A 26,200-nucleotide genomic window follows, 5' to 3' on the forward strand; every position below is an offset into this window, starting at 1 on the left:
ACATAGAATAGTACAACACAGTACAGGCCCTTCGGCCCACATTGTTGTGCCAACCCTTAAACCCTGCCTCCCTTATAATCCCCCACCTTAAATTCCTCCATATACCTGTCTAGTAGTCTCTTAAATTTCACGTGTATCTGCCTCCACCACTGATTCAGGCAGTGTATTCCACGCACCAACCACTCTCTGAGTAAAAAACCTTCCTCTAATATCCCCCTTGAACTTCCCACCCATTACCTTAAAGCCATGTCCTCTTGTATTGAGCAATGGTGCCCTGGGGAAGGGGCGCTGGCTGTCCACTCTATCTATTCCTCTGAATATCTCGTATACCTCTATCATGTCTCCTCTCATCCTCCTTCTCTCCAGAGAGTAAAGCCCTAGCTCCCTTAATCTCTGATCATAATCCATACTCTCTAAACCAGGCAGCATCCTGGTAAATCTCCTCTGTACCCTTTCCAATGCTTCCACATCCTTCCTATAGTGAGGCGACCAGAACTGGACACAATACTCCAAGTGTGGCCTAACCAGAGTTTTATAGAGCTGCATCATTACCCCGCGACTCTTAAACTCTATCCCTCGACTTATGAAAGCTAACATTCCGTAAGCTTTCTTAAACACCCAATCTACCTGTGAGGCAACTTTCAGGGATCTGTGGACATGTACCCCCAGATCCTTCTGCTCCTCCACACTTACAAGTATCACTTTGTACTCTGCCTTGGAGTTTGTCCTTCCAAAGTGTACCACCTCACACTTCTCCGGGTTGAACTCCATCTGCCACTTCTCAGCCCACTTCTGCATCTTATTAATGTCTCTCTGCAATTTTTGACAATCCTCTATACTATCCACAACACCACCAACCTTTGTGTTGTCTGCAAACTTGCCAACCCATCCTTCTACTCCCACATCCAGGTCGTTAATAAAAATCACGAAAAGTAAAGGTCCCAGAACAGATCTTTGTGGGACACCACTAGTCACAACCCCCCAATCCGAATGTACTCCCTCCACCACGACCCTCTGCTTTCTGCAGGCGAGCCAATTCTGAATCTACCTGGCCAAACTTCCCTGGATCCTATGCCTTCTGACTTTCTGAATAAGCCTACCATGTGGATCCTTGTCAAATGCCTTACTAAAATCCATGTAGATCACATCCACTGAACTACCCTCATCTATATGCCTGGTCACCTCTTCAAAGAACTCTATCAGGCTTGTTAGACACGATCTGCCCTTCACAAAGCCATGCTGACTGTCCCTGATCAGACCATGATTCTCTAAATGCCCATAGATCCTATCTCTAAGAATTTTTTCCAACAGCTGTCTCACCACAGACGTAAGGCTCACTGGTCTATAGTTACCCGGGCTATCCCTACTACCTTTTTTGAACAAAGGGACAACATTCACCTCCCTCCAATCCTCTGATACCATTCCCATAGACAACGAAGACATAAAGATCCTAGCCAGAGGCTCAGCAGTCTCTGAGGGATGGGAGAGACAGGTGAGGACAACACTGGAAGACTGGAACCTATGGGAAGCAGCTTGGAGATGGCAATCATTGTCTCCCAACCTCAAGGCAATGAAGGGTGTTAGTTATCAATGAATTAGGTTGGATTATGCAGTCAATTAGCCCATGATTGGCAAACTTTCCAATTTACTCGGAGTCATATTCGGTGGAGATGTTAATCTATTCACAATGCCAGTTACCAGTTATGAGAGACATTATCCATTTACCTGGGATATGACTGCTTTACTGCAGGCCTCACCCATTTACCATGGGCACTTTTGTTTAATTATAGTCTTACTCATTTGCAAAGCTCAGTATCAAATTACCTGCTTGTTGAGGTCCTTAACATGTTTACCAACAACCTGTTTTCTCAAAGCTGTGTTATTTCATGAGTGGAGTTTCACTTTATTCAGGTTATGAACCATTTACTGACAGTTATTCAGCCAAAGACCTCCGGAGAGAGAGGCGATAGGAGAGATTAGTTTGGAATCGATGCAGTGCTAAGAGGAGAGAGCAGGACAGAGAGTTATAGAAACATAGAAACATAGAAAGCCTACACCACAATACAGGCTATTTCTGCCCTGGGAAAAAGCTTATGACTATCCACACGATCAATGCCTCTCATCATCTTATAAACCTCTTTCAGGTCTCTTCTCATCCTCCGTCGCTCCAAGGAGAAAAGGCTGAGTTCACTCAACCTGTTCTCATAAGGCATGTTCCCCAATCCAGGCAACATCCTTGTAAATCTCCTCTGCATCCTTTCCATGGTCTCCACATCATTCCTGTAATGAGGCGACCAGTACTCCAAGTGGGGTCTGACCAGGGTCCTATATAGCTACAACATTACCTCTCTACTCCCAAACTCAATCCCACAATTGATGAAGGCCAGTGCATCATATGCTTTCTTAACCAGACTGTCAACTTGCATAGCAGCTTTGAGTGTCCTAGGGACTTGGACCCCAAGATCCCTCTGATCCTCCACACTTACCATTAATACTAGATTCTGCCATCATATTTGACCTACCAAAATGAACCACCTCACACTTATCTGGGTTGAACTCCATCTGCCTCTTCTCAGCCCATTTTTGCATCCTATCGATGTCCCGTTGTAATCTCTGACAGCCCTCCACACTATCCACAACACCCCCAACTTTTGTGTCATCAGCCAGTTTACTAACCCATCCCTCCTCTGCCTCATCTAGGTGATTTATAAAAATCACAAAGAGTAGGGGTACCAGAACAGATCCCTGAGGCACACCACTGGTCACCGACCTCCATGCAGAATATGACCTGTCTACAACCACTTTTTGCCTTCTGTGGGCAAGCCAATTCTGGATCCACAAAGCAAGGTCCCCTTGGATCCCATGCCTCCTTACTTTCTCGATAAGCCTTGCATGGGGTACCTTATCAAATTCCTTGCTGAAATCCATATACCCTACATCTACTGCTCTACCTTCATCAATGTGTTTAGTCACATCCTCAAAAAATTCAATCAGGCTCATAAGGCACGACCTGCCTTTGACAAAGCCATGCTGACTATTCCTAATCATATTATGCCTCTCCAAATGTTCATAAATCCTGCCTCTCAGGATCTTTTCCATCAACTTGCCATCTACTGCAGAAAGTCTCACTGGTCTGTAATTTCCTGGGCTATCTCTACTCCCTTTCTTGAATAAGGGAACAACATCCACAACCCTCCAATGCTCCAGAACCTCACCCGTCCTCATTGATGATGCAAAGATCATCACTAGAGGCTCAGCAATTCCCTCCCTCACCTCCCACAGGAGCCTGGGGTACATCCCATCCATTCCCAGTGACTTATCCAACTTGATGCTTTCCAAAAGCTCCAGCACATCCTCTTTCTTAATGTCTACATGCTCAAGCTTTTCAGTCCGCTGTAAGCCATCCCTACAATCGCCAAAATCCTTTTCCGTAGTGAATACTGAAGCAAAGTACTTATTAAGTACCTCTGCTATCTCCTCTGGCTCCATACACATTTTTCCACTGTCACATTTGATTGGTCCTATTCTCTCACATCTTATCCTCTTGCTCTTCACATACTTGTAGAATGCCTTGAGGTTTTCCATAATCCTGTCCGCCAAGGCCTTCTCATGGCCCTTTCTGGCTCTCCTAATTTCGTTCTTAAGCTCCTTCCTGCTAGCCTTATAATCCTCCAGATCTCTATCATTACCAAGTTTTTTGAACCTTTCATAAGCTTTTCTTTTCTTCTTGACTACATTTACACCAGCCTTTGTATACCATGGTTCCTCTACCCTACCATCCATTCCCTGTCTCATTGGAATTTACCTATGCAGAACTCCACACAAATATCCCCTGAACATTTGCCACATTTCTGCCTTACATTTCCCTGAGAACATCTGTTCCCAATTTATGCTTCCAAGTTCCTGCCTGAAAACCTCATACTTCCCCTTATTTCAATTAAATGCTTTCCTAACTTATCTGTTCCTATCCCTCTCCAATGCTATGGTAAAGGAGATAGAATTATGATCACAATCTCCAAAATGCTCTTCCACTGAGAGATCTGACTCCTGACCAGGTTCATTTCCCAATACCAAATCAAGTATGGTCTCTCCTCTTGTAGGCTTATCTACATATTGTGTCAAGAAACCTTCCCGATCACACCTAACAAACTCCACCCCATCTAAACCCCTTGCTGTAGGGAGATGCCAATCAATATTTGGGAAATTAAGATCTCCCACACGACAACCCTGTTATTATTACACCTTTCCAGAATCTGTCTCCCTATCTGCTCCTCGATGTCCCTGTTACTGTTGGGTGGTCTATAAAAAACACCCAGTAGAGTTATTGACCCCTTCCTGTTCCTAACTTCCACCCACGGAGACTCAGTAGACCATCCTTCCATGACTTCCTCCTTTTCTGCAGCTGTGACGCTATCTCTGATCAACAGTGCCACGTCCTCACCTCTTTTGTCTCCCATCCTGTCCCTTCTGAAACATCTAAAGCCTGGCACTCTGTAACCATTCCTGCCTTTGAGTCATCCAAGCCTCTGTAATGGCCACAACATCATAGCTCCAAGTAATGATCCAGTTCTGGAGAGAAAGCAGATCAGTTGGCTTTATACGGGATCGATGCAGGGTTAAGAGGAGAGAGTGGGATAGAGATGTGGATAGAAAGCAGATCAGTTGTTTTTTTATAGGATTGATGGAGGGCTAAGGGGAGAGAGCAGCAGAGTCAAATATACTTGGGTCTGATACAAAGCTCTGAGAGGAAGAGCAAAGGATTAGTTTGTGATTGGCACAGGTCTCTCAAGAAAGAGCACTAGAGATCTGTGCTGAGATTATGGACATTATGGTCAGGACTGTAGACAGCAGCTTGATCTTCTCATCTTCGAATTGTTAGAAATCTCAACATCAGCAAGAGTGGAGGCAAACGGGGTAATGGATGTGGGAAGAAAAGCAATGACATGTAAGTCTTGCCTACAGCTGGATGGATTGGAATGGATTTATACAAATATAGTTGGGCTAGAGAAAAGTTGTTTATTAACAGCTGTAGACAAAAAGACTGAAAGTTAACATTGAATGCACAGGACTGTCAAGAGAGCTTTTCAGGAGCATCAGAGATCTGTGCTGGGATGCAGTCAGTGTCCAGAAAATGGACATTATGGTGAGGACTGTAAACAGCAGCTTAATCTTCTCAACTTTAAATTGTTAAATTCTCAACTTTGTATTTGAAATAAGGAATACTTCTGTGCTGAGGTTGGGTATAAATCTGCTTGAGTGATTCTTGAGTTGCAAAATAATGACCATGGTTGTGAGAAGCAGCTACATTTGCAAATACCACAGAGGGAAAAGTAGACAGTAAGTGAGGCAGTAGATTACAACAGCAGAGACCCTAAGAGTTTTATTTTGAGTAGAGAATTGTAAGAGAGAGGAACTCATTGCACCCTGGTCAGTAGTGTTATGAGAATTTGACATGCGGAGCAATAACAGGTCCCTGCAAAAAGAGACCTGGTAGGACAATGTGGAACTAGGATAAAAACTGGGAAAGGTATGTTTCGGCAACACACACAAAATGCTGGAGGAACTCAGTAGGTCAGGCTGCATCTATGGAAAAAGAGTAAACGGTTGACGTTTCAGGCCAAGACCCTTATTCTGTCCTGATGAAGGGTCTCGGCCCACAATGCTGGCTGTTTATTCTTTTCCACAGATGCTGCCTGACCTGCTGAGTTCCTCCAGCATTTGCTGTGTGTGTTGCTTGGATTTCCATCTTCTGCAGATTTTCTCGGCTTTAAGGTATGTTTAGGCTAAGGCAGACAGCCATAAAGGAAGCTTCCTTCAGTTTCCATAATGGAATTCTTCCTTCAACCAATACCAGCAAAACCAGATTACTTTGTCAGTCATACAACTGGACAACTCTGGGATCGAGAGGACAGAAATATCTGCCATATTTGCCAAAGTAACAAAAATCAAGTCATTGAACAATAGGTGGTAGGCAGGGAGGGTGGGTTACAAGACTCCGAAGCAGGTTAATACAGGCTACATTATCGAGTGAGAGGTTTGACATTCCTGGAAAATGGGCTGTATCACATCCTTTCCATAACCCGAAGTCAAGTGAATCCCACGCCAGCTACATCCCTCCAACCATTCGCTTCTTGAACCAACCAGCAAGACCCTAATCACTACAATCAGCAATAGTTTGACCACTTTGCACTAAAATGGACGTTTTTGTTCTAATTGTGTATTCTTGTTTGAATGTGTATAACTTATGTTTAATTTATGTTTTACTTGTTTGATGCCACGTGCCTGCGCTGCTGTTGAAAGATTTTCATTGAACCTTTGTTTACTTGTACTCGTGGATGTGACGATAAACCTCAACTTTGGCTTTAGACGCATCAAGGACTGCAAATTGAAAAAAAGAAAACTAAACCTAGTGTCGATTTATTTGCGAATTTATTCATACAAATTCTGCGAGAGAGAATTTTATTTTGTATCTCCAATTTGTGAATTCTGTAAAGACAAATTTCTGGAATTGAAATGGCCGTAAGGCAGAGGGTCACCTGTATAAGGCAAGCAATAGTTTGAGCACCTGAAGCACAAAGAAGCGAATGGAGCCAAGTTGGTGATAAGGGTGATGTCTGGCAATGGCATATTGCATTGTATTTGTTGGTCATGGAATGCACGAGGAAGTGTTCAATAAGCTGGAGTAACTCACCAAGTTGATGAAACTCATCAGCGGCATCACAGAACCCTGTAAAAGAGTACAGAGAGTCAATGTTATGCCTGTCACAGGGGCGGTGTCCCACTGCCTATCAAAGTCCATTAAGAAAGATTATTACAGAACCAATTGGTGGGAGTTGGTCAGATTTTTTTTTGCTGGATGCTGTACTGGGGAGTACAATGAAGAAGGGAAAGGAAATAGTGCAACGTTGCAGGATTTGGGGATAGAGGATCAGAAAGGTGTAGGATGGACAAGGGTAAGATATAAGCACAGTAAGATGGAGACAATGAGATAGAGAGGTAGGATACAGGACAGGAGAGCTAATACAGAGAGAAGGAAGGAGAACGGTAGGATGGAAGGGGAAGTTAAAGAAGGAATGGTAAGGACAACTGGGATAAGTGATTGTTGGAGGAGTGTAGGGGCGGAGGAAGATGAGCAGCATGGAAGGGAATACTGTAGACTGGTGAGACGAAAGGATGAAATGGTGGGATGTTGCAGTGGTAAAATGGAGGACTGCAGGGACGGAATTGCTAATAGGTGCCCGGGATAATTTTCCAGAGCAATATGTTCCTAACCTAACAAAGGAGGAATATTACTGAACCTAGTTCTGAAGAGAGGTGGGTTAAGCACACCAAGATTGTTCAGGGAACATTTAAGAAATAGTGACTGTGACATCACAATATTTCGGTTAGCAATAGAAAAGGAGGAGCAAACCAGAATAAAAATCCTACACTTGAGGAAAGCTCACTTTAATGAGAAGGATCTGGCTCAGGTTAATAGAAACTGAAAGTAAACAGGCTTAGCAGAGCAATGGGCTACAGTTGAGACACATGTCCATGTAAAGTCAAAGAAGAGCAAACACAGAGGAAGGGAAGCATAAAAAGGCACGTGTGAAAATTGTTGCGTTATATATACTAATGCGAATCAGAGAAGAGAAAACTAAGATAAGAGACTAAAGGAGAACAAATGAGGAAAAAGGAAATAAAATGCTGGAAGAATCTGTGGAAGGAGAAACCGGTCAACATTTCAGGTCAAAGACCTTTCATTAGTGTTCTGATTCTGTCAGAGTGGACCTCTAGGTACCCAAAGCTTTTCTGCCACCAAGAATGGTTTGGGATGTTACCCATTCCGTTGTATCCAACTCTAAAGAATTACCAAAGCATCCATCAGGTTGAACTCCATCTACCACCCTAAAGCATTCACTTTCTCCACCACTGCTGCATCGTGGTTGCAGAGTGATATCACCCATAAAATGTAATGCAGTTACTCCTTCAGGCTGCTCCTGCAACTCCCGTCCAAAACACGGGTCCTCGGCCTCCGAGGAAGAGGGCCGGAGGTGCAGAGGAACTCTGTCACCTGCAAGTTTCCATTCGCTCGTCAATCCCGGGTCAAAATCTTGGAGCTCCCTCACCCACAGCTCTGTGGAAGCACCTTCACCAGGAGGAGTACGATGAGTCAACAAGCCAGCTCACTACTGCCCTCTGAAGGAAAACGAAGGATGGGCAGTAAATGCTGGTCTTGCCAGTGACACCCGCATCCCAAAATAAACAATATCTCTTGTCAATTTCTTCATTGTTGCCATATCTATGCAACTGATCCATCGTTCACTCATTTTAATTCACACCCATTTCTTAATGGTCAAACTGTAAGAAATTCCTTCCGTCTGGCCCACTCAGCTTTAATCATCAATCCTGTGAGTCAGTTAAGAGAAGGGGGAAGTTCTTTTTCCACCTATATTTTATTTCCATCCCCTTTCATTCCATCTAGATTAAGGATATGGCTCCAGAGACACAAAGGACTATAATATGGAGCAAAAAGCAACTACTGGAGGAAGTCGGGATGAAAGGAAATGTTAAACAGAAGAGGTGCCGGAAATCCAGAGTAACACATACAAGTTGCTGGAGGAGCCCAGCAGGTCACACAGAATCTATGGAAAGCAATAAACAGTGCATATTTTGCTCCTGATGAAGGGACTCAGCCTGAAACATTGGCTTTTATTCCCTTCCATAAATGCTGTTTGACCTACTGAGTTCCTCCAGTATTTTGGAAAAGAAATGTTGATACTTTCAGTCACGGCTGTGGATCAGGGATTCACTTTGTCCTCATCTCCCACCCTGCCAATGTCCAACTTCAACAGATCGTCTGCTTTTTCCACCATCTTCAACGGGATTGCATCACAGGGCACATGCCTCTCTCCTCCTCTTTCCTCATTCCAAAGGGGACCATGCTCTTTCAGCTCCCGAGCTTGATGTTCCATTTCCACTAACTACTCCTCTTCCCACTTCCTTATCCAAAGCAATTACCGGAAATTCAGCACCTGTCCTTTCAGCTAGCCTCCTCAAACATGGGATCAAACACTCCCAGTTGAAGCAGCATCCCAATATAGCATACTGTATTCAATCTGTGCTAAAGAAGCTGTTGATTTCTCAACTTTTCCATTTTCATTTCTACATAAGACATAGGGCCAGAATCAGGCCACTCAGCCCATCGACTCTGCTTCACCATTCAGTCACGGCTCCTCTATCCACAGATGCTACCTGACATGCTGAGAATGGCCAGTTTTCCTGTTTTTATACCTTACTCTTGTTTCTACGAGAGAGAAAAACACAAGCAACACACACAAAATGCTGGTGAACGCAGCAGGCCAGGCAGCATCTCTAGGAAAAGGTACAGTCAACGTTTCGGGCCGAGACCCTTCGTCAGGACTAACTGAAAGAAGAGGTAGTGAGAGATTTGAAAGTGGGAGGGTGAGAGGGAGGTCCGAAATGATAGGAGAAGACAGGAGGGGAGAGATGGAGCCAAGAGCTGGAGGAGAGAAAGGATCAAGGGAAGGGAAGCCTGGGGAGAAAGAGAAGGGGGAAGAGGAGCCCAGAGGGTGGAGAGCAGGCAAGGAGTTATAGTGAGAGGGACAGAGGGGGAAAAAGAGAGAGAGAAAAAAAAGGAGGAAAAAAATTAAAAATATATTAAATAAATAAATAAGGGATGGGGTGTGAAGGGGAGGAGGGGCATTAGCGGAAGTTAGAGAAGTCAATATTCATGCCATCAGGTTGGAGGCTACCCAGACAGAATATAAGGTTCTGTTCCTCCAACCTGAGTGTAGCTTCATCTTGACAGTAGAGGAGGCCGTGGATAGACATATCAGAATGGGAATGGGATGTGGAATTGAAATATGTGGCCACTGGGAGATCTTGCTTTCTCTGGTGAACAGAGCTTAAGAAAAACACGGTTAGTTTATTTAAAAGACAGACTTATCATTGGGATGATTCTAACCATATTGAGGGAACGCGTAGATGAATATTTCTGGGATGTTGTTGCTGGTAGCAAGTTGTTGAAACTTGGTCTCTACAGCTTCATCGACATTAGAGGTTCTCCCTGGAAACAGAAAAAGAAATTATTATTGTGAATGGAAATCACACAGTCCGCCTCTACTCTGTGCTTTTCTTATACCTAATTAGTTCTGTATCTGTCCTGACAGTGTTTGATGGGATAACAGAAGAATGCTTCACTCTGTGCTTAAGCTGTGTTCCGCTCCATACAGTGGGACCTTATGTCCTCCATCTAGCCCACCTTACACCTGATTTGTCATTCGGAATTCACCATTTCATGAGTGTTGACACCTCTCACTCTAACTAGCACAAAATTCAGAAAAGTAATGAAAAGTAGTTTGAGGTCCATGTCAGTGTGTACCCAGGTTTGGGATTCATGGTTTTCCTCTAACACATTCTTTACCCACCATAGAGTTTGACAGTGATTTTCCGTCTTTGCTGAAAGAAGAGTATTGCGTAATTGGTGTAGTCTGTTTCACCGACCACAATGTCAGTGGTCAGTCCCCGATCTGCAGAGTGAAGCAAAAAGACACATTCAGGTTGTTAATTCCTCAAATTCTACGTAAGATAATAATGCTGAATTTTGGGACAGACTGTCAAACCTGACTGTTTTTGAGCAACTCCTAGTATACGCTCCATCTGAACGATGAACAGTGTAGCCCCAATGGAGACTGACTACTCAGCCTATTGGAGTCAGCCAAATGGCTCACTCATCAGCCCAGTTATGCAAACTCCTTTCATTGCAACTTCACCTGCAATATTTCTTTTGTGAAATAGTGCTACAAATTATGACCAGCCAGTAGTCACACTTGGAGCAATCATAATCTATTACCAGCTGTAGTCAAGAACTCTCAAAGATCAGAGTCTCCACCATCCTTTGTTTCCAGGCACAACCACACAGTGAGCATGATCTACATCCCACCACCCACCTAAAACAACTCCTGCCCAACACCATCCCCAGCCCCAACCTCTCCATCAGAACCCCTGGCCCCAATACCTCCATCCCTCCAGTGGTATTGATCTCTGATCAAATCCATAGCCTCGACTCACCATTGTATACCCAATTCCTGAATAATTGTCCATTCCACCTCACCATCACAGCCTCCTACACCCTGACACCTCCCTAGCCACAATCCCAAACTACATCCCTGCCCCAAAATCCTGACCACTTCCACATTGATCCCTGTTCCACAACTTGAGACCCTCCTGGATCTCCAATCAGTCTCTGACGCCCTCATGTGCCCAGTCACCAGAGCCTGCTCTCACCTTGGATGCTACGTTTTCTTGACCCAGCTGATCCCCAGAGCACTGGTGCATCTTTAGCTCCAAGGATGCTCAACATCTTTTGGTTCACAGCAACATCCCTGAGGTTTTCATCAATACATCACTCAGTGCTGAAACTAATTTGAAATCTGCTCCCTTGGACTTTTGACAGTTTGCATCTAAACTCTTCAGGAACTTAAACTTAGCTTTATAAAATCTTATTTCAACTTCTCTGCTCTAAGGAAAACAACTGAAAGTTTTCTCAACCCTGACTGGAAACCCTCACTCTGTCCTAGGGTACTAAGGCTCCTCCGTGCTCCTCCAAATCCTTCAAGGTGTCAGAAATGGGCGTCTTTCAGTTCTGTGTAACCACCTGACTTTTACACCTTCACTTTACCTGTTGCTTTTGATTTCTCCCATAATTTCTTGGTTTGCCCAATGACAATGAGAAAAGGGATAGAGTCAACAGCTTTACGGGATGGCAAAGAGAGTCAGCATCAGGGGAGTGTTGGGGAGGGGGGTATGAATGTCAGCATCTTTAACGATGGAGTGAGTTCATCATGGGGTTCAATAGACAATAGACAATAGGTGCAGGAGTAGGTCATTGGGCCCTTCGAGCCAGCACCGCAGGAATGAGGGATATTGCCAATGCCTCACACAGTACGTTGGGAGAAGATGAGCACCAGCTCTTGTTGTGGAAGAGGGTGAGCAACTACAGGGAAGAATTAGCTCCAGTCCTTGAAGGGAGAGGGAGCTGAGGGAAGTGGGAATGGGTCTGTAGTTTAAGGGAAAATAGATGAATAGGAGGAGATTAACATCAGAGGAAGGAGCATCGGCCCTTCAAAGGAGGAATATAAAATTGTCACTTCAGGGGAGGGTTTGAGAGCATGAGTGAGGAGACATGACATTCACTTATTCAAAGGGGAGGAATGGAGGTCTAAATGACTGAGTGTGGAAGAGAAGAAAATCAGCTTCAAGAAGGAAAGGGAAAATCATATCAGTCTTTGGGGACAGAGAAAGAGGGTCGACAATCTTAAGGATGTGATACAAACACAGTGTGTTTAGTGGCTGGAGAGAAACCTTCAAGGGAGGAGGATGAGGTTGGAGATCAGTGGAAGGGAGATGGCACTGAAGGAAAGTGGAGAACAGATCTCTGGGGGAGGGTGGGGGCGACAGGAACGCGGATGGCAGCTCTCCATACCCTCTCATCCATGTACCCATCCAAACTTCTCTTAAACATTGAAATCGAGCTCTCATGCACCACTTGTGCTGGCAGCTCGTTCCACACTCTCATCTCCCTCTGAGTGAAGAAGTTCCCCCTCATGTTCCCCTTAAGCATCTCACATTTCACGATTAACCCATGACCTCTAGTTGTTGTCCCACCCAACCTCAGTGGAAAAAAGCCTGCTTGCATTTACCCTATCTATACCCCTCATAATTTTGTATACCTCTATCAAATCTCCCCTCAATCTTCTACGTTTCAAGGAATAAAGTCCTAACCTATTTATTCTTTCCTTATTACTCAGGTCCTCCAATCCCGACTACATCCTTGTAAATTTTCTCTGTACTCTTTCCACCTTATTTACATTTTTCCTGTCGATGGGACACTACTCCAAATTAGGCCTCACCAATATCTTAAACAACTTCAACATAACATCCTATCTCCTGTACTCAATACTTTGATTTATAAGGCCAATGTGCCAAAAGCTTTCTTTTTGACCCTATCCATCTGTGCTGCCACTTTCAATTAATTATGGACCTGTATTCCCAGATCACTTTGTTCTACCACATTGACTTTGCTTCACACATAGGTTACCATTCTGATCTTCCAGGGGACCAGTTTTGTCTCTTGCAATCCTTTTGCTCTTAATATATCTGTAGAATCCCTTAGGATTCTCGCTCACTTTGTCTGCTGGGCAATCTTATACCTCCTTTTAGCCCTCCTGATATTTTTCTTAAGTGTTCTCTTGCAATTCTTCTACTCCATAAGTACCTCATTTGTTCCTATCTGCTATGCACTTCCTTCTTTTTCTTAACCAGGGCCTTAATATCTCTTGAAAATCAAGGTCCCCTAAACCTATTATCTTTACCTTTTATTCTGATAGGCACATACAAACTTTGTACTCTCAAAATTTCAACTTTGAAGACCTCCCACTTACCAAGTACACCTTTGCCAGGAAACAGCCTGTCCCAATCTACACTCGCCACATCCTTTCCGATACCATCAAAATTGGCCTTTCTCCAATTTAGAATTTCAACCTGGGACTATCTTTTTCCTTTTCTACTTTGAAACTAATGCCACTGTGATCACTAGATGCAAAGTATTCCCTGACACAAACCTTGGTCACCTGCCCTGTCTCATTCCCTAAAAGGAGATCAAGTATCACAGACTCTCTCATTGGGACTTCTACGTACTGATTAACAAAACTTTTTTGAACACATTTGACAAAGTCTATCCCATCTTGTCTTTTCACAGTAATGGAATTTCAATCAATATAGTTAGTATCACCTACAATAACAACCTTGTTTGTTGCAACAGTCTCTACAAATTTGTTCCTCTAAACCCTGCAAACTGTTGGGTGGTCTATAATATAACCCTATTAATTTGGTCATACGTTTCTTATTCCTCAGTTCCACCCATATAGCCTCACTAGATGAATTCTCCAGTCTGTCCTGACTGAGCACTGCCATGACAATTTTCCTTGACTAGTAATGCCACCCCTTCCCTTTAATCCTTCCCACTCTGTCACTTCTAAAACAACAGAATCCTGGAATATTGAGTTGCCAGTCCTGCACCCTCCTGCAACCAAGTCTCACTAAAGGCTACAATATCATAATTCCAGGTGTTGATCCATGCCCTGAGCTCATCAGCCTTTCCTACAATACCTCTTGCTTTGAAATATACGCAGCTCAGGGCACTGGTTGTACCATGCTCAGCTTTTTGATTCCTAGCTTTGTCTAAGGTCTTATCAACATCTGTCTCCATAACCTCTCCACCAACTATTCTGGTACTCTAGTTCCCATCCTTCTGCAGCTCCAGTTTAAACCACCCCATGCAGCACCAGCAAACCTTCCTGCTAGGATATTAGACCATTCCAATTCAGGTGCAAACCGTCCCTTCTGTACAGGTCCCACCTTCCCTGGTAGAGAGCTCAATGATCCAAAAATCTGATGGCCTCCCTCCTACACCAACTCCTTAGCCACGTGTTAAACTGTATGATCTTCCTATTTCTGACTCAGTAGCATGTGGCATGGGTAGCAATCCCGAGATCACAACCCTGGAAGTCCCATCCTTTAACTGAGCACCTAACTCCCTGAACTCACTTTACAGAACCTCATCACCTTCCTACCCATGTCATTGGTGCCTACATGGACCATGACCTTTGGCTGCTCACCCTCCTATTTGAGAATGCTGAGGACTCGATCCAAGATGTCCCAGACCCTGGCACCCAGGAGGCAGCATTCCATCCAGGAATCTCATTCTTGTCCGCAGAACCTCCTTTCTGTTCCCCTAACTAATGAATCCCATATAACCAAAGCTCTCCTCTTCTCTCCCTTTTCTTCTGAGTCACAGAGCCAAAGTCAGTGCTGAGGATCTGACCACTGTGACTTTCCTCTACTACGTCATTTCCTCCACCTGCTCCAAACGGTCTCCAAAGTGATATACTTTGTTGTTATTGAGAGGGACGGCCACAGGGTTACTCTGCACTGGCTGTTTAGCCTCTTTCCCCTTCCTGACTGTCACTCAGTCTCCTGTACCTCTCTATATGTCCTAACTACCACTCCGTCAGCCTCCTGAATGATCCAGCGTTCATTCAGTTCCAGCTCCAACTCCTTCACACTTCACCGTTCACGAGAGGAGCATAAAGTGAGTATGAAGAAAGAAAAAGGAGAGAGTTAACTCTCTGGCGGTGAGGGGGCAGAAGCACAGCCCTTCAGGGCATGAGGAGCAAATGGGACACGTGCGCTGGGGGGGAGAGGAGTCAGCACTTTCAGGGTAGGAGGGTAGGGAGTCAGTCCAATGAGGGTGGGGACAAGGCCAAGCATTTTCAGGGGATCTGGGAGAGAGGCAGCAGCTGTGCAGGCTGAGTGCCTCCTGGGGAAATGAGAGGAATGAAATATTATAAGGTGACAACGATTTCACAAACTTTTCCTTGAGAATCGCCCTGGGGTCACAGCCTTCTTGTAGTCTTGCTTAATGTTCCAACAGATCCCATCCCTGGGAGAAAGAGAAGAGAATATTGAGTACATTTCATTGTGTTGCATGTTGGAAACTGATTCTTTGTCCAACTCAGAAACTGCACAGAGATGTCTTGATTTTACCTTTATCTTGACTTTGCAGAGACTGATAACGGTAGGACATAAACAATGATTGGTAGGGCCCTAGGGAGTACCAAGGAACAGAAGGACCTTAGTGCATGTCCAATGATCCCTGAAGGTAGCAACAAAGGTCGATACTGTAAAATGGTAGAGAAGGTATATAGGGATAATCCTCTTCATTACATGAGACAGAAAATATAAGAACAAGGAGATTATTGTGCATCTAAATAAATTATTGGCCAGGCCACAGCTCAAATGCCCTATGCAGTTCTGGTAGTCATACTATGGGAAGGATTGAGTGCAGAGGATGCAGCCTGGGATGGAGTGTTTCAGTTAAGAGGAAAGATTGGACAGGCTGGGAAGGTGAGACGTAAAACCATAAGACAGGAGCTGAATTTGGCCACTTGGCCCATTGAGTCTATGCTGCCATTCAATCATGACTGATTTATTTTCCCTCTCCAACCCACTCTGGTTCAGAGGTCCATGAGAAAGAACTTTTGCTCTGCCTAGGTGAGTGGTGGAGGCAAGGGTTTTATGTGAGCGCTTGAATTGCCACAAACAGAAGGCTACAGAGCCAGTGCTGATAAGTAAAGATGTTACCTTAATGGTCAACCTGTACATAACATGACTCTCTGAAGTGTCAAAAACAAAACTTGTCAAGTTGACTGCTGCGACCATGGTTTCCAATTTGGAGAGGTGTCTGACGAGAGCAGGAGGCTCGACTCCCAACCAATCAGAGCAAGGGGCCCAACTTCCATCCGGTGGGAGCAAGGGATCTGACTCCCATCCAATGGAAATGATAAACACAAAATGTTGGAGAAACGGCAGGTCAGGCAGTGGAGGGAAATGAATAGTTGAATTTCCAGGCTGAGACCCTTCAAAAGGACTGAAAAGAACGGGGGCAGAATCCAGAATAAAAGGGTGGGGAGAAGTAGGAGGAGCATGAGCAAGCAGGTGATAGGTGAATCCAGGGGAAAGGGGGAAAGTGGGAAGGTGGGGTGGGGTGGGGGGGGGGGGAAATTGGCCGACCATTTTAATTCCATTTCCCACTCCCACACTGATATGTCTGTCCACTGCCTCCTCTGCTGACAAATTCAGGCAAGATGCAGATTAGAGAACAACATCTTGGTAGTCTCCAACCCGATGGCAATTTTTTCTAATTTCCAGTAACCGCTCCCATTCTCTCCTCCCTCCTTCTTATCCCTCTGATCTCTTTAGCCTTTCTCTTTTCCCTCCCTGCCTCCACGACCTGTCCATCACCCACACCTTCCTCCTTCTGGTCAACCACCTCCCTCCCTTTATTCCGTAGCCAAGTGTCGTCATCTATCAGATTCTATCTAATTCAGCCCCTTGCCTCTTTCGCCTATCTCCACCCAGCTTCTTCCATCAATTTCCCCCTTCTCAAACGTACCTAACTTCACCCCCTCCTCTAGATTCACCTATCACCTAGCTCCTGCTGCTCTCTCTTTCACCGCCCTTTTGTTTTGGCTTCTAGCCCATTTCTTTCCAGTCCCGATGGAAGGTCTCGGCCCGAAATATCAATTGTTCGTTTCTCTGTATAGATGCTGCCTGACCTGCTGCAATCCCCCAGTATTTTGTGTGTGTTTCCCTGGATTTGCACCATTTGTGGTCTCTGCTGTGCTTCCATCCAGAGAAATTGGTCAGGGGAGCAGGATTGGGAAATTGGCAGAGAAAAATACTTGGTTACGCTCACATTTTGCGGAGCGTGTTGATACGCATGTCTTCAGTCTGATCGCTCACTCGCATAGTAACCGCTTCCAGATTGTGGTTATTTGTTTTCAGATACGAACATTGCGATCCAACAGCAATGAGGCGCCACACCTGTAATCTAAAATAAAACATCACATCAAGCAGTCCCAGGGCAGGAATGTTATGGGTTAATTACAGAGTGAAGCTTGCTCTGCACTCTGTATTCAAACATTCCCACTGCAGGAAAAGAAAGAGTCAGTGAAAATCAAACTCCCCGCACCATCCCAATGACCTTAAATTGTGTCCTTCCCCGTCCCCACAAGAATTGCTTATTTCTCCATTCTAAGTAATCCTAATATTCTGAGAATTTGCTGTAGCAAAGCATCTTAGAACACCTCAATTCCCCATTCTGGCTCCCCACTTCCCCTTCCGTTCTTGTCACCTCCCTCTGGTGCCCCCCTGTGGTATTTTGTGTTTGTTACCTGAAATTAAATCTCCTCTTTCCGTTGTATGCCCTGCGGTGAATGGTCTTAGCTCCTGCAGGCTGTTCGTGCAACTGAAATTCCTCCGCCTTTCTAATAGATGTTTTTGTGCTGTCAGTCTCCATTAATGAAGCCAAAGATCCCAACTGCTATTTTGATAGTTTTCTCAATCTATTTCAGACATACAAATAACCTTAGGTCTATTTCAGCTTCTCTTTCAGAATTGTATTATTTAGTGTAAGATGCCTCTCCTCATTCAGTCCACCAAAATACCACACTTCACATCACTCTGTATTAAATACAATCTGCTATTTGACTATCCACTTTGGCAGCCTTGGCTTCAACTTACTGGCAGAACTACTGTATCAGTCATCTGTAAAGGGTGAAAAATACAATTCTGCTGAGGAGAGTGAGTCAGGGGCTTGCCTCGCCAGTACGCTGATCACTCCACCATTAGAAAGTGTTGCAGTTAAAAGGTTTGCCATTACCTGCTGAATGTTAAAGTTTTGCTGAGCCTGGATCTTGTCAATTGGACTCTGGCCCCGTGCTCGCCGTCTCGCCGCACTGCCACTGGAAAGAAAAGTCAAACTTAACGTGAAAAGGAAGATCAGATTGAAAGGCCCCATGCTCTGGAGACAGTGAGTATATCTGCTGACTGGGCTGTTTGGAGTTACCAGCAGATAGAGCAATATTTACAATTGACAAGGTCCTCTTTGGTTTATCATTAAATAAACGACAGCCTACAAGGTATACTTGAATTCTAGGCAAACCTCCTGCTCTGCAGAGCTAATAATGTAACCTTATTTGAGATTGATTGTTACCTTCAAGCCCACCATCCTACCTTCCTGTCACCATATCCCTCAAGCTTATCTAGAAAGGCTGTTAATGGTGCTAGAAAGGTTGTGAACCCTGTAAAATTTTCTGTATAAACAGGACCTAAAATGTGATCAGATCTTCACATAAAAGAGAACCTAATTAAATGAATAACCCAAAAAACATCATACTTGTTCATTTATTTATTGAGAAAAATTATCTGATGTTACATGTATTTGTTGGAAAAAGTATGTGAACCTTTGCTTTCAGTAACTGGTGTAACCCCCTTGTACAGCAATAACTTCAACCAGACATTTCCGGTAACTGTTGATCAGTCCTGCTTGCAGGAATTTTAGGCCGTTTCTCCTTACAAAACTGCTTCAGCTCTGGGATGTTGGTGTGCTTCCTTGCATGAACTGCTTGATTTGGATCCTTCCACAACATTTCGATAGGATTAAGATCAGGACTTTGACTCGGCCATTCCAAAACACAAATTTTCTTTGTTTTAACCTAGTCCATTGTTGATTTACTCTTGTCTTTCGGATCATTGTCTTGTTGCATTATCCAACTTCTACTAAGCTTCAGGTGACAGACTGTCACCCTGGCATTCTCTGGAAAATGCCTTCATACAATTTTGAATTCATTGTTCCCTCAACAATTGCAAACTGTCCAGGCCCTGAGGCAGCAAAGCAGCTTCAAACCACGATGCTCCTTCCACCGTGCTTCACAGCTGGGATGAGGTTTTGGTGTTGGTGGTCAGGGAGAAGCCAGCAGAGAGACTGTAGGAGGGAAGTAACGAACCCTGGAGTACGCCATCGCCCGATCAGGGAGCTGTTGTCGGGGGCAGTGCAGCGCTCAAATCCGCTGTTTCAGCTATGGTAATGTGTGTCATTTATGCTCGGAGCTGAACAGCAAACAGTTCATGTCATTTAAATCCTGGCAAAAGTCAGAGAGTTTATTTTCGGAAGGGTCAAAATATGTCGGAATGTTGGTTAATGTGGGTATTTCATGCTTTAGACTTGTTGAATGTTGTTTATTTGTGCATAATGTATAACTTCCAACATTTCCTTGTTTTAGAGTCTCAGAGTAATAGAGTAACACATATCCTCAATGTTGTTGGATTGTAACTGAATATTGTGGTAACGGGGTGTATGAGGTGTCAAGGGAGGGGGGCCTGCCGTGCCCTTTTCAGGACAGCTCGTCCACCTTTGGGTCCCCACCTGGCGCTCAGCTCTCACCCGTGGCTCCAAGTAGCTGTAACACGCGCAGCGGCCACACCCCGGTAAACCGTCTTGGCAGACGGGCCAAACCAGGTGAGGGTAGCCGACGGGTCCTTGACCCTTGGTGAGGTAGGGGATCTGTCTTTCCCAGCGTGTGAAGTCTGGCCCTGGCAGATTGAGTGGAGGAGACCGATTAATGGTTTAATGGTTGAGAAGGCAGGCCCAGGAGGCGTTGTGGAGCGGTAAGTGATACACCTAGTCCTGTTGCCAGTACTTCAGTGTCTGTCTCTTGCATTTGTGTCCCCTCCCAGCGCCTCCCTTATGACACTAGAGCACAAGACAGGCGTCCTGGTTATCCACTGCAGCAGGAGAAGTCTCCAGCCGTAACGGTTGTCCGTGCCACTGGATCAAGGTCTCTTCTGCCGAGAGAGTGGGATTGCCCCTGTGCAACGGCTGTTCCACTTAAAACTCCATCACGCACAGGTTTCTGTATCTTCTTCGAATCCGAAGGACTACCAATCATTGTGATAACGGTTTCACCCTTGGGTTCAAGAGAATTTCTGAAATGGTTTAATAAGTGAACGGTTTTCATGCAAAGTGTGGCCACAACTGAATTCATCTGAGTGAGAGAAAATGTGTGCGTGTGCGAGAGAGAGAGAGAGAGAGAGAGAGAGAGAGAGAGATACTGCTTTTAAGAGACTGTACCTTTACGATGTTGCATCAATGTGCTAATACGGGGGCAACACGCCCAGATGTATTTTTTCTCTCTTCCTTGGTCCTTTGAAAAAATGTATGAAAGCTACTCATGACTGGAATTTTAAGTTTTGCTCTTACTTCAAGGACATTTTTGTATTGCATGTGTTTTTATTTGGTTTGTGTTTCTTTTTCCATGGAATTGAATTTAGAGACACCCAAATTCCATGATGGCCAGGTGTAATCTGGGTTGAGGTAGAAATTTTCAAAGGTACATTTAATGTCAGAGAAATGGATACAATAAGCATCCTGAAATGCTTTTTCTTCGCAACCATCCACGAAAACAGAGGAGTGCCCCTAAAGAATGAATGACAGTTAAATGTTAGAACCCCAAAGTCCCCCACAGCTCCCCCCTCACACACGTAAGCAGCAGCAAAGCAACAATCCCCACGAGTCAAAAAAGCATCGGCACCCACCACCGAGCACTCAAGCGTGCAGCAAAGCAACAGCAAAGACACAGACTTGCAGTACCACAAAGACTACTCGTTCACCCGGTATTCGACATACCACAGGCTCTCTCTCTCTTCCTAATAAAGGAGAAAGAGGTGTCTTCATTTCACAGTGAAAGGGGAGACATAACAAACAATTCATTGATTTACGATGTTAAAAGTCCGTTGCGTCGTGTTTTCTGAGTTCTGTGCCCAAAGATCTCGGGTCTCTGGGCACACAGCCAGACGTCTTCCATCTCCCACAACACACCGATTTTCTGCCAGGACACAGACCATGAGATCCCGGAACTTCGAAGGTGAGCTAATCTCTTAGTCCGCATCCTTGGCATATCGAACAACGGCCAGTCGTGAAACCCTAAGAGCGGGTCCCATTTCCACAAAGAACTGAAGTCAGCGTGTAACTCCATGCCTTCAAAAGAACCTTGAAAGGGAAAAATAGAGATACTAAGGATGGAAACGGAGCTGTTTCCGAAGATGCAAACAAAGGAGTTGCCGCGAGATGCCATTGTCGCCTCCTCTAAATATGAGATTTGTATTCCTATTACTGATCCATCAACAAATCAAGAATATCACCAGCAAAAAAGCTCCTCTTGTCATAACGTGGTGGCTGGGACCCAAGTGCTAGACACAGACACTGAAGTACTAGGGACAGGACTAGGATACAGGTTGAGGACTAGGACATGGACATGAAAGCCGGGAACCCAGAACAGGACTGGACAAGAGAGCTAGGAGCCCGGGCTTGGACTCTGAGCCAGAGACAGGACAAGAATCCAGAACCTGGGTCTTGCCTCTGGCTCGGACCCCAGAACTAGGCAAGGACGTGACTTGGCTGGCAGGCAGGATGAGGCTGGAGTCTTCAGACTTGAGGCGAGGCTGGGGACCAGGGACTTGAGGCTTGGGGTCTTGAAACTTGGCTTGGGGCGAGGCTCGAGGCTTGGGGTCTTGAAGCTCCTCCTGGGCAGGGCGCGGTACTCCACCCGACGGAGGCCAGGGACAGGAATGGACAGAACCAACCGCAGGGTAATGGCATGACGGCCTGACTTACCTGGCGGAGGCAAGGGATAGGAAGGGGGCTAGGTACAGGGTGACTCCAAGACAAGACTACAGGCGAAGTGAGGCGAGAGTTACCGGTGTCATGTGTGATGCCAAGCAGAGCTACCGGACAGATGATGCTAATGAGAGAGATAACGGAAGACAATGGAGAAACATTCAAAATGCTAATAAGAGAGAAGAGAGAGATTAACGAGAAAGAAACACAATTCAGATATTGACAGTCCATTTGCTTTGAACCTCAGCCGTTTGAAGTTTGATGGACAGGTGATACCCCAGCAGGGGGATAAAAAGAGCAGGTTTGCTAAGGCACGACATGCCACGAGAACCTGGAAAGAGCAGTGTGCCCCCACAAATTGGTGGGAGTTTGGAGGACTGGTTCGCGGGAATTGGTCAGAGGCTCACAGGGTGTAAAGGTATGATTAGTGGGGACCTGGGGTGTGTGTCCGCCCTTGCCTGGGTGCCGGGTTCACCGTGGAAGAACGACCGTATCTGGAATGGAGGAGTCACAGTTAGTGACCACAGCGGGATTAGAAGACATCAGAAGGTCTTCCCGAAATGAACTGCATCTCTCTCTCTCTCTCTCTCTCCCTCTCTCTCTCTTTTCCCCCCCCACCCTCCCTCCCTCCCTCCCCTTCCAATGGTACAACGACAGTGATTACTTCGAACTGCACGAAACTGAACTGAACTCTGCTTCACTTGTTACGAGAATACACATAAAATTAAGATGTTTGCTGGCCTGGGCTAGCATCAGTGGCATCAGCAGTTGGTCTGCCACCTGCCCTCAGGGGAAGGAGAGATAAGGAACAATGGAGCAGCGTCTGGAGATGTGTAATGAAGGGATGTGGGAGGAAGAGCTGTCTGGAGCGGCTCCCCCCTTTGAACCCTGAACTGTTTGAAGTGATGGACAGGCGATACCCCAGCAGGGGGATAAAAAGGGACAGGTTCGCTAAGACAGACACACACGCCACCCGAGGTAACGAGACCCTGGAAGCGGTGCGCTTCTCACGAGTGGGTGAGAAGTGCCAGACAACGACAAGGGTGGAAAGGTACGATCAGCGGGAACCCGGTGTGTGTCCGCCCTTGCCTGGGTGCCGGGTTCACTGCAGAGGATCGACCGCATCTGGAGGAGGGGTCACAGTCGGTGACCTCAGGTGACATCACCAAGGACCCGCCCAAATGCTGTTTGTGAGCCATCTCGCTGGTCTGTGAGTGAAGCTGTGCTGAATGATGAGTTGTTCCTATTCTATGTCTCTCTTCCCCACCTTGTCCATCGCCATGACAACGATTACTGCGAACTGAACTACAAACTGGACTGAACTTTGAGTCATTTTGAAATTGGTCATTTACCCCTAGACAACGATAGAGCTTGATTGATGCGGTTATCTTAATTCTGTGCACATGTGCGTTTATCATCGCTGAACTGTTGCATTTATTATCCTTTCGATTAATGTGTTGCTTGTTTCTTTAATAAAACTTTCTTAGTCCTAGTACTCCAGACTCCAACTGAGTGATCCATTTCTGCTGGTTTGGCAACCCAGTTACGGGGTACGTAACACACTTAAGACTGATCATTTTACCCCCAGACTGCGATAGAGCTTGGTTGATTCCTATTACCCTATTTCTGTGTATATGTGTGTATTATCATTACTAACCCTGTTACATTTATATCCTTACGATTAGTGTACTGTATTACTTATTTCTTTAATAAAACTTTATTAGTTCTTAGTAATCACAGACTTCAATGAGCGTTCCATTTCTGCTGGTTTGGCAACCCAGTTACCGGGTATGTAACACCAGCAAGACAAAGCAGGGCTTCAGATGAGGAAACAGAAGGCAGGGGAAGTGATACAAGGAGTAAGGACAAGGACAATCCAGCAGCCATGCCCTGGTCTCTGGAGGTATTTATGCAGCCAGTCCCAAAGAGAATCAGCTGCCTCAAATAGTGTTCAATGGGAACAGAAACAGGGTAGACAGGAAAACCTGGAGCAAGGGTCGATGGACCGGTCCGTGAACCAGAATGCAGACTTCACGGACCAGACCATGACACCTCTGTTCTTCAGGTGGATGTTTGAAAGCAAAGGACAGTACCATTATCATGGAAAAAGATGAGATTATGAACAGATGGACCAAGTATATTTTAAAATCTGAAGTTCGTAATGCAATAAATAAGATGAAGAAAGGAAAGGCATCAGGTCCTGATGAATTAGTAATAGAACAAATTATTGCCCTTGAAGATTATGGAATTGAAAAACTTACTGATTTAATCAATGACATTTATGAGACTGGAATAATACCAGAAGAGATGAAAAAATCAGTATTTATCACTCTTCCTAAGAAACCTGGAGCAATAGAATGTGAATTACATAGGACCATTAGTTTAATGAATCATATCACCAAGATACTTCTAAGAATTTTGATGACAAGAGCTAAAAGTAAGACACAAGCTGAAATAGGTAAAGAACAATGTGATTTTGGAAAGACAAAGGTACAAGAAACGCAATATTGATGTTAATGATACTATCAGAACGAGCTACTCAAGTGCAAAAAGATTTATTTGTTTGTTTTATCGACTACACGAAAGCATTTGATAAAGTGAAGCACAATAAGCTATTTGAAATATTATAGAAAACTCTCGATCTAGATTTGAAAGGTCTCCACCTAATCAGAAATCTATACTGGGAACAAACTGCTGCTGTAAGATTAGATGGAGAAGTGAGTCAGTTTACAAAAATCAAGAGAGGCATTAGACAAGGGTGTGTTTTCTCCCCGATTTATTTAATGTGTACAGTGAAACAATATCACAAAAATAAGAGACATCTTGGGAATCAAAGTTGGTGGTGAAAACATCACTAATTTCAGATATGCAGATGACACTGTGTTAACTGCAAGTACGGAGGAAGAACTACAAAACTTAATTGATATAATTGTCAAAGAAAGTACAAAAATGGGTCTATCAATTGCAAAAAGACAGAATGTATGGTGATATCCAAAAAGAAGGAGAATCCTGTCTGCAGGCTGTGGATAAACGGGGAAGACATAAAACAAGTACAGAACTTTTGCTACTTAGGAAGCTGGGTGACACCAGAGGGCAGGTGCGACAAGGACATCAAAAGAAGAATAGGGATGGCAAAAGACAACTTTATGAGAATGAAGAGTATACTGACTAATACTAAACTAGGCATGACAACCCGCCTCAGAGTACTAAAATGTTACGTTTATCCAGTTATGTTATATGGCTCAGAATGTTGGACAATATCTAGTAACACGAGGAAACGAATTGTAGCAGCAGAGATGTGGTTTTTGCGGAAGATGCAAAGAATATTATGGGCGAAACGAATATCTAACGAGGATGTCATGAACAGAGCAAACACAAAAAGAGAAATAATGTATGAGATCATGAAAAGGCAATTTAACTTCATTGGACATGTGATTAGGAAAGAGGAGTTAGAATGCACGGGAAAGATTGAAGGGAAGAAAGCAAGAGGAAGACAAAGACAAATGATGATGGAGACAGCAGCCAGAGAACTGGAAATGAATACCAATGAATTGATCCACTTGACCCGAAACAGGAGAGTGTGGGCCATGGCAGTCAAAGCTCAAACTGGGCACGGCACCTGATGATGATGATGATGATGATTCTGGATGTGAGATGCTCATATTTCTGAGGGAAACGGGCATTTGGGGAAAATTACTCATTGGTAGATAACTAAATTGAGAATTTGAAATTAACAATTTTGGAAAGATTGGAATATTTTTAAGACTTATTCTAAAAGTTGTGTTGCTAATAACACTGTTTTTCTTTTATAGAATAGAAAAGATGTTGCCCGAGACCTTTGACACAGTGTTTTTGACTTTGAGATTCCTTGGAAAGTAGTTTTGATGCAATCAGTGTTTTGTCATGTAAAGTGCAAATAAAAGAGGGTCAGGAGTTTCGGGGGGGGCGCGGGGGGAGCTCTACTCTAATACAGTACGTGTATAAACTCCCGTCGGTCTTGTCAATCAAGCAAGCCCGTGAGCAGGACTCCCTTTCCCTTTTACATAAACTAGCCAAGAATAGTCATAAAGTATCAAAGCAGAAACTACAGTTCGTACAACTGGACATACCCTATTGCAG

At 44.6% G+C, this 26,200-nt stretch overlaps 1 protein-coding gene across 1 annotated transcript in view; it reads right to left on the reverse strand.

The window, feature by feature from the left end:
* Positions 1-26,200, reverse strand: part of LOC134359981 (complement component C8 gamma chain-like) — a 42,958-nt gene that overhangs the window by 9,993 nt on the left and 6,765 nt on the right. Inside the window, exons 2-7 of the mRNA XM_063073910.1 lie at positions 18,287-18,368; positions 17,321-17,455; positions 15,435-15,505; positions 10,431-10,532; positions 9,968-10,069; positions 6,692-6,727 (exon numbers count right to left, since the gene is read on the reverse strand). Coding sequence (XP_062929980.1) covers positions 6,692-6,727; positions 9,968-10,069; positions 10,431-10,532; positions 15,435-15,505; positions 17,321-17,455; positions 18,287-18,368 — 528 coding nt within the window. The remainder of the gene's footprint in view (positions 1-6,691; positions 6,728-9,967; positions 10,070-10,430; positions 10,533-15,434; positions 15,506-17,320; positions 17,456-18,286; positions 18,369-26,200) is intronic.

This window comes from Mobula hypostoma, chromosome 21, assembly GCF_963921235.1.
Source record: "Mobula hypostoma chromosome 21, sMobHyp1.1, whole genome shotgun sequence".
NCBI classification, from domain to species: Eukaryota; Metazoa; Chordata; class Chondrichthyes; order Myliobatiformes; family Myliobatidae; genus Mobula; species Mobula hypostoma.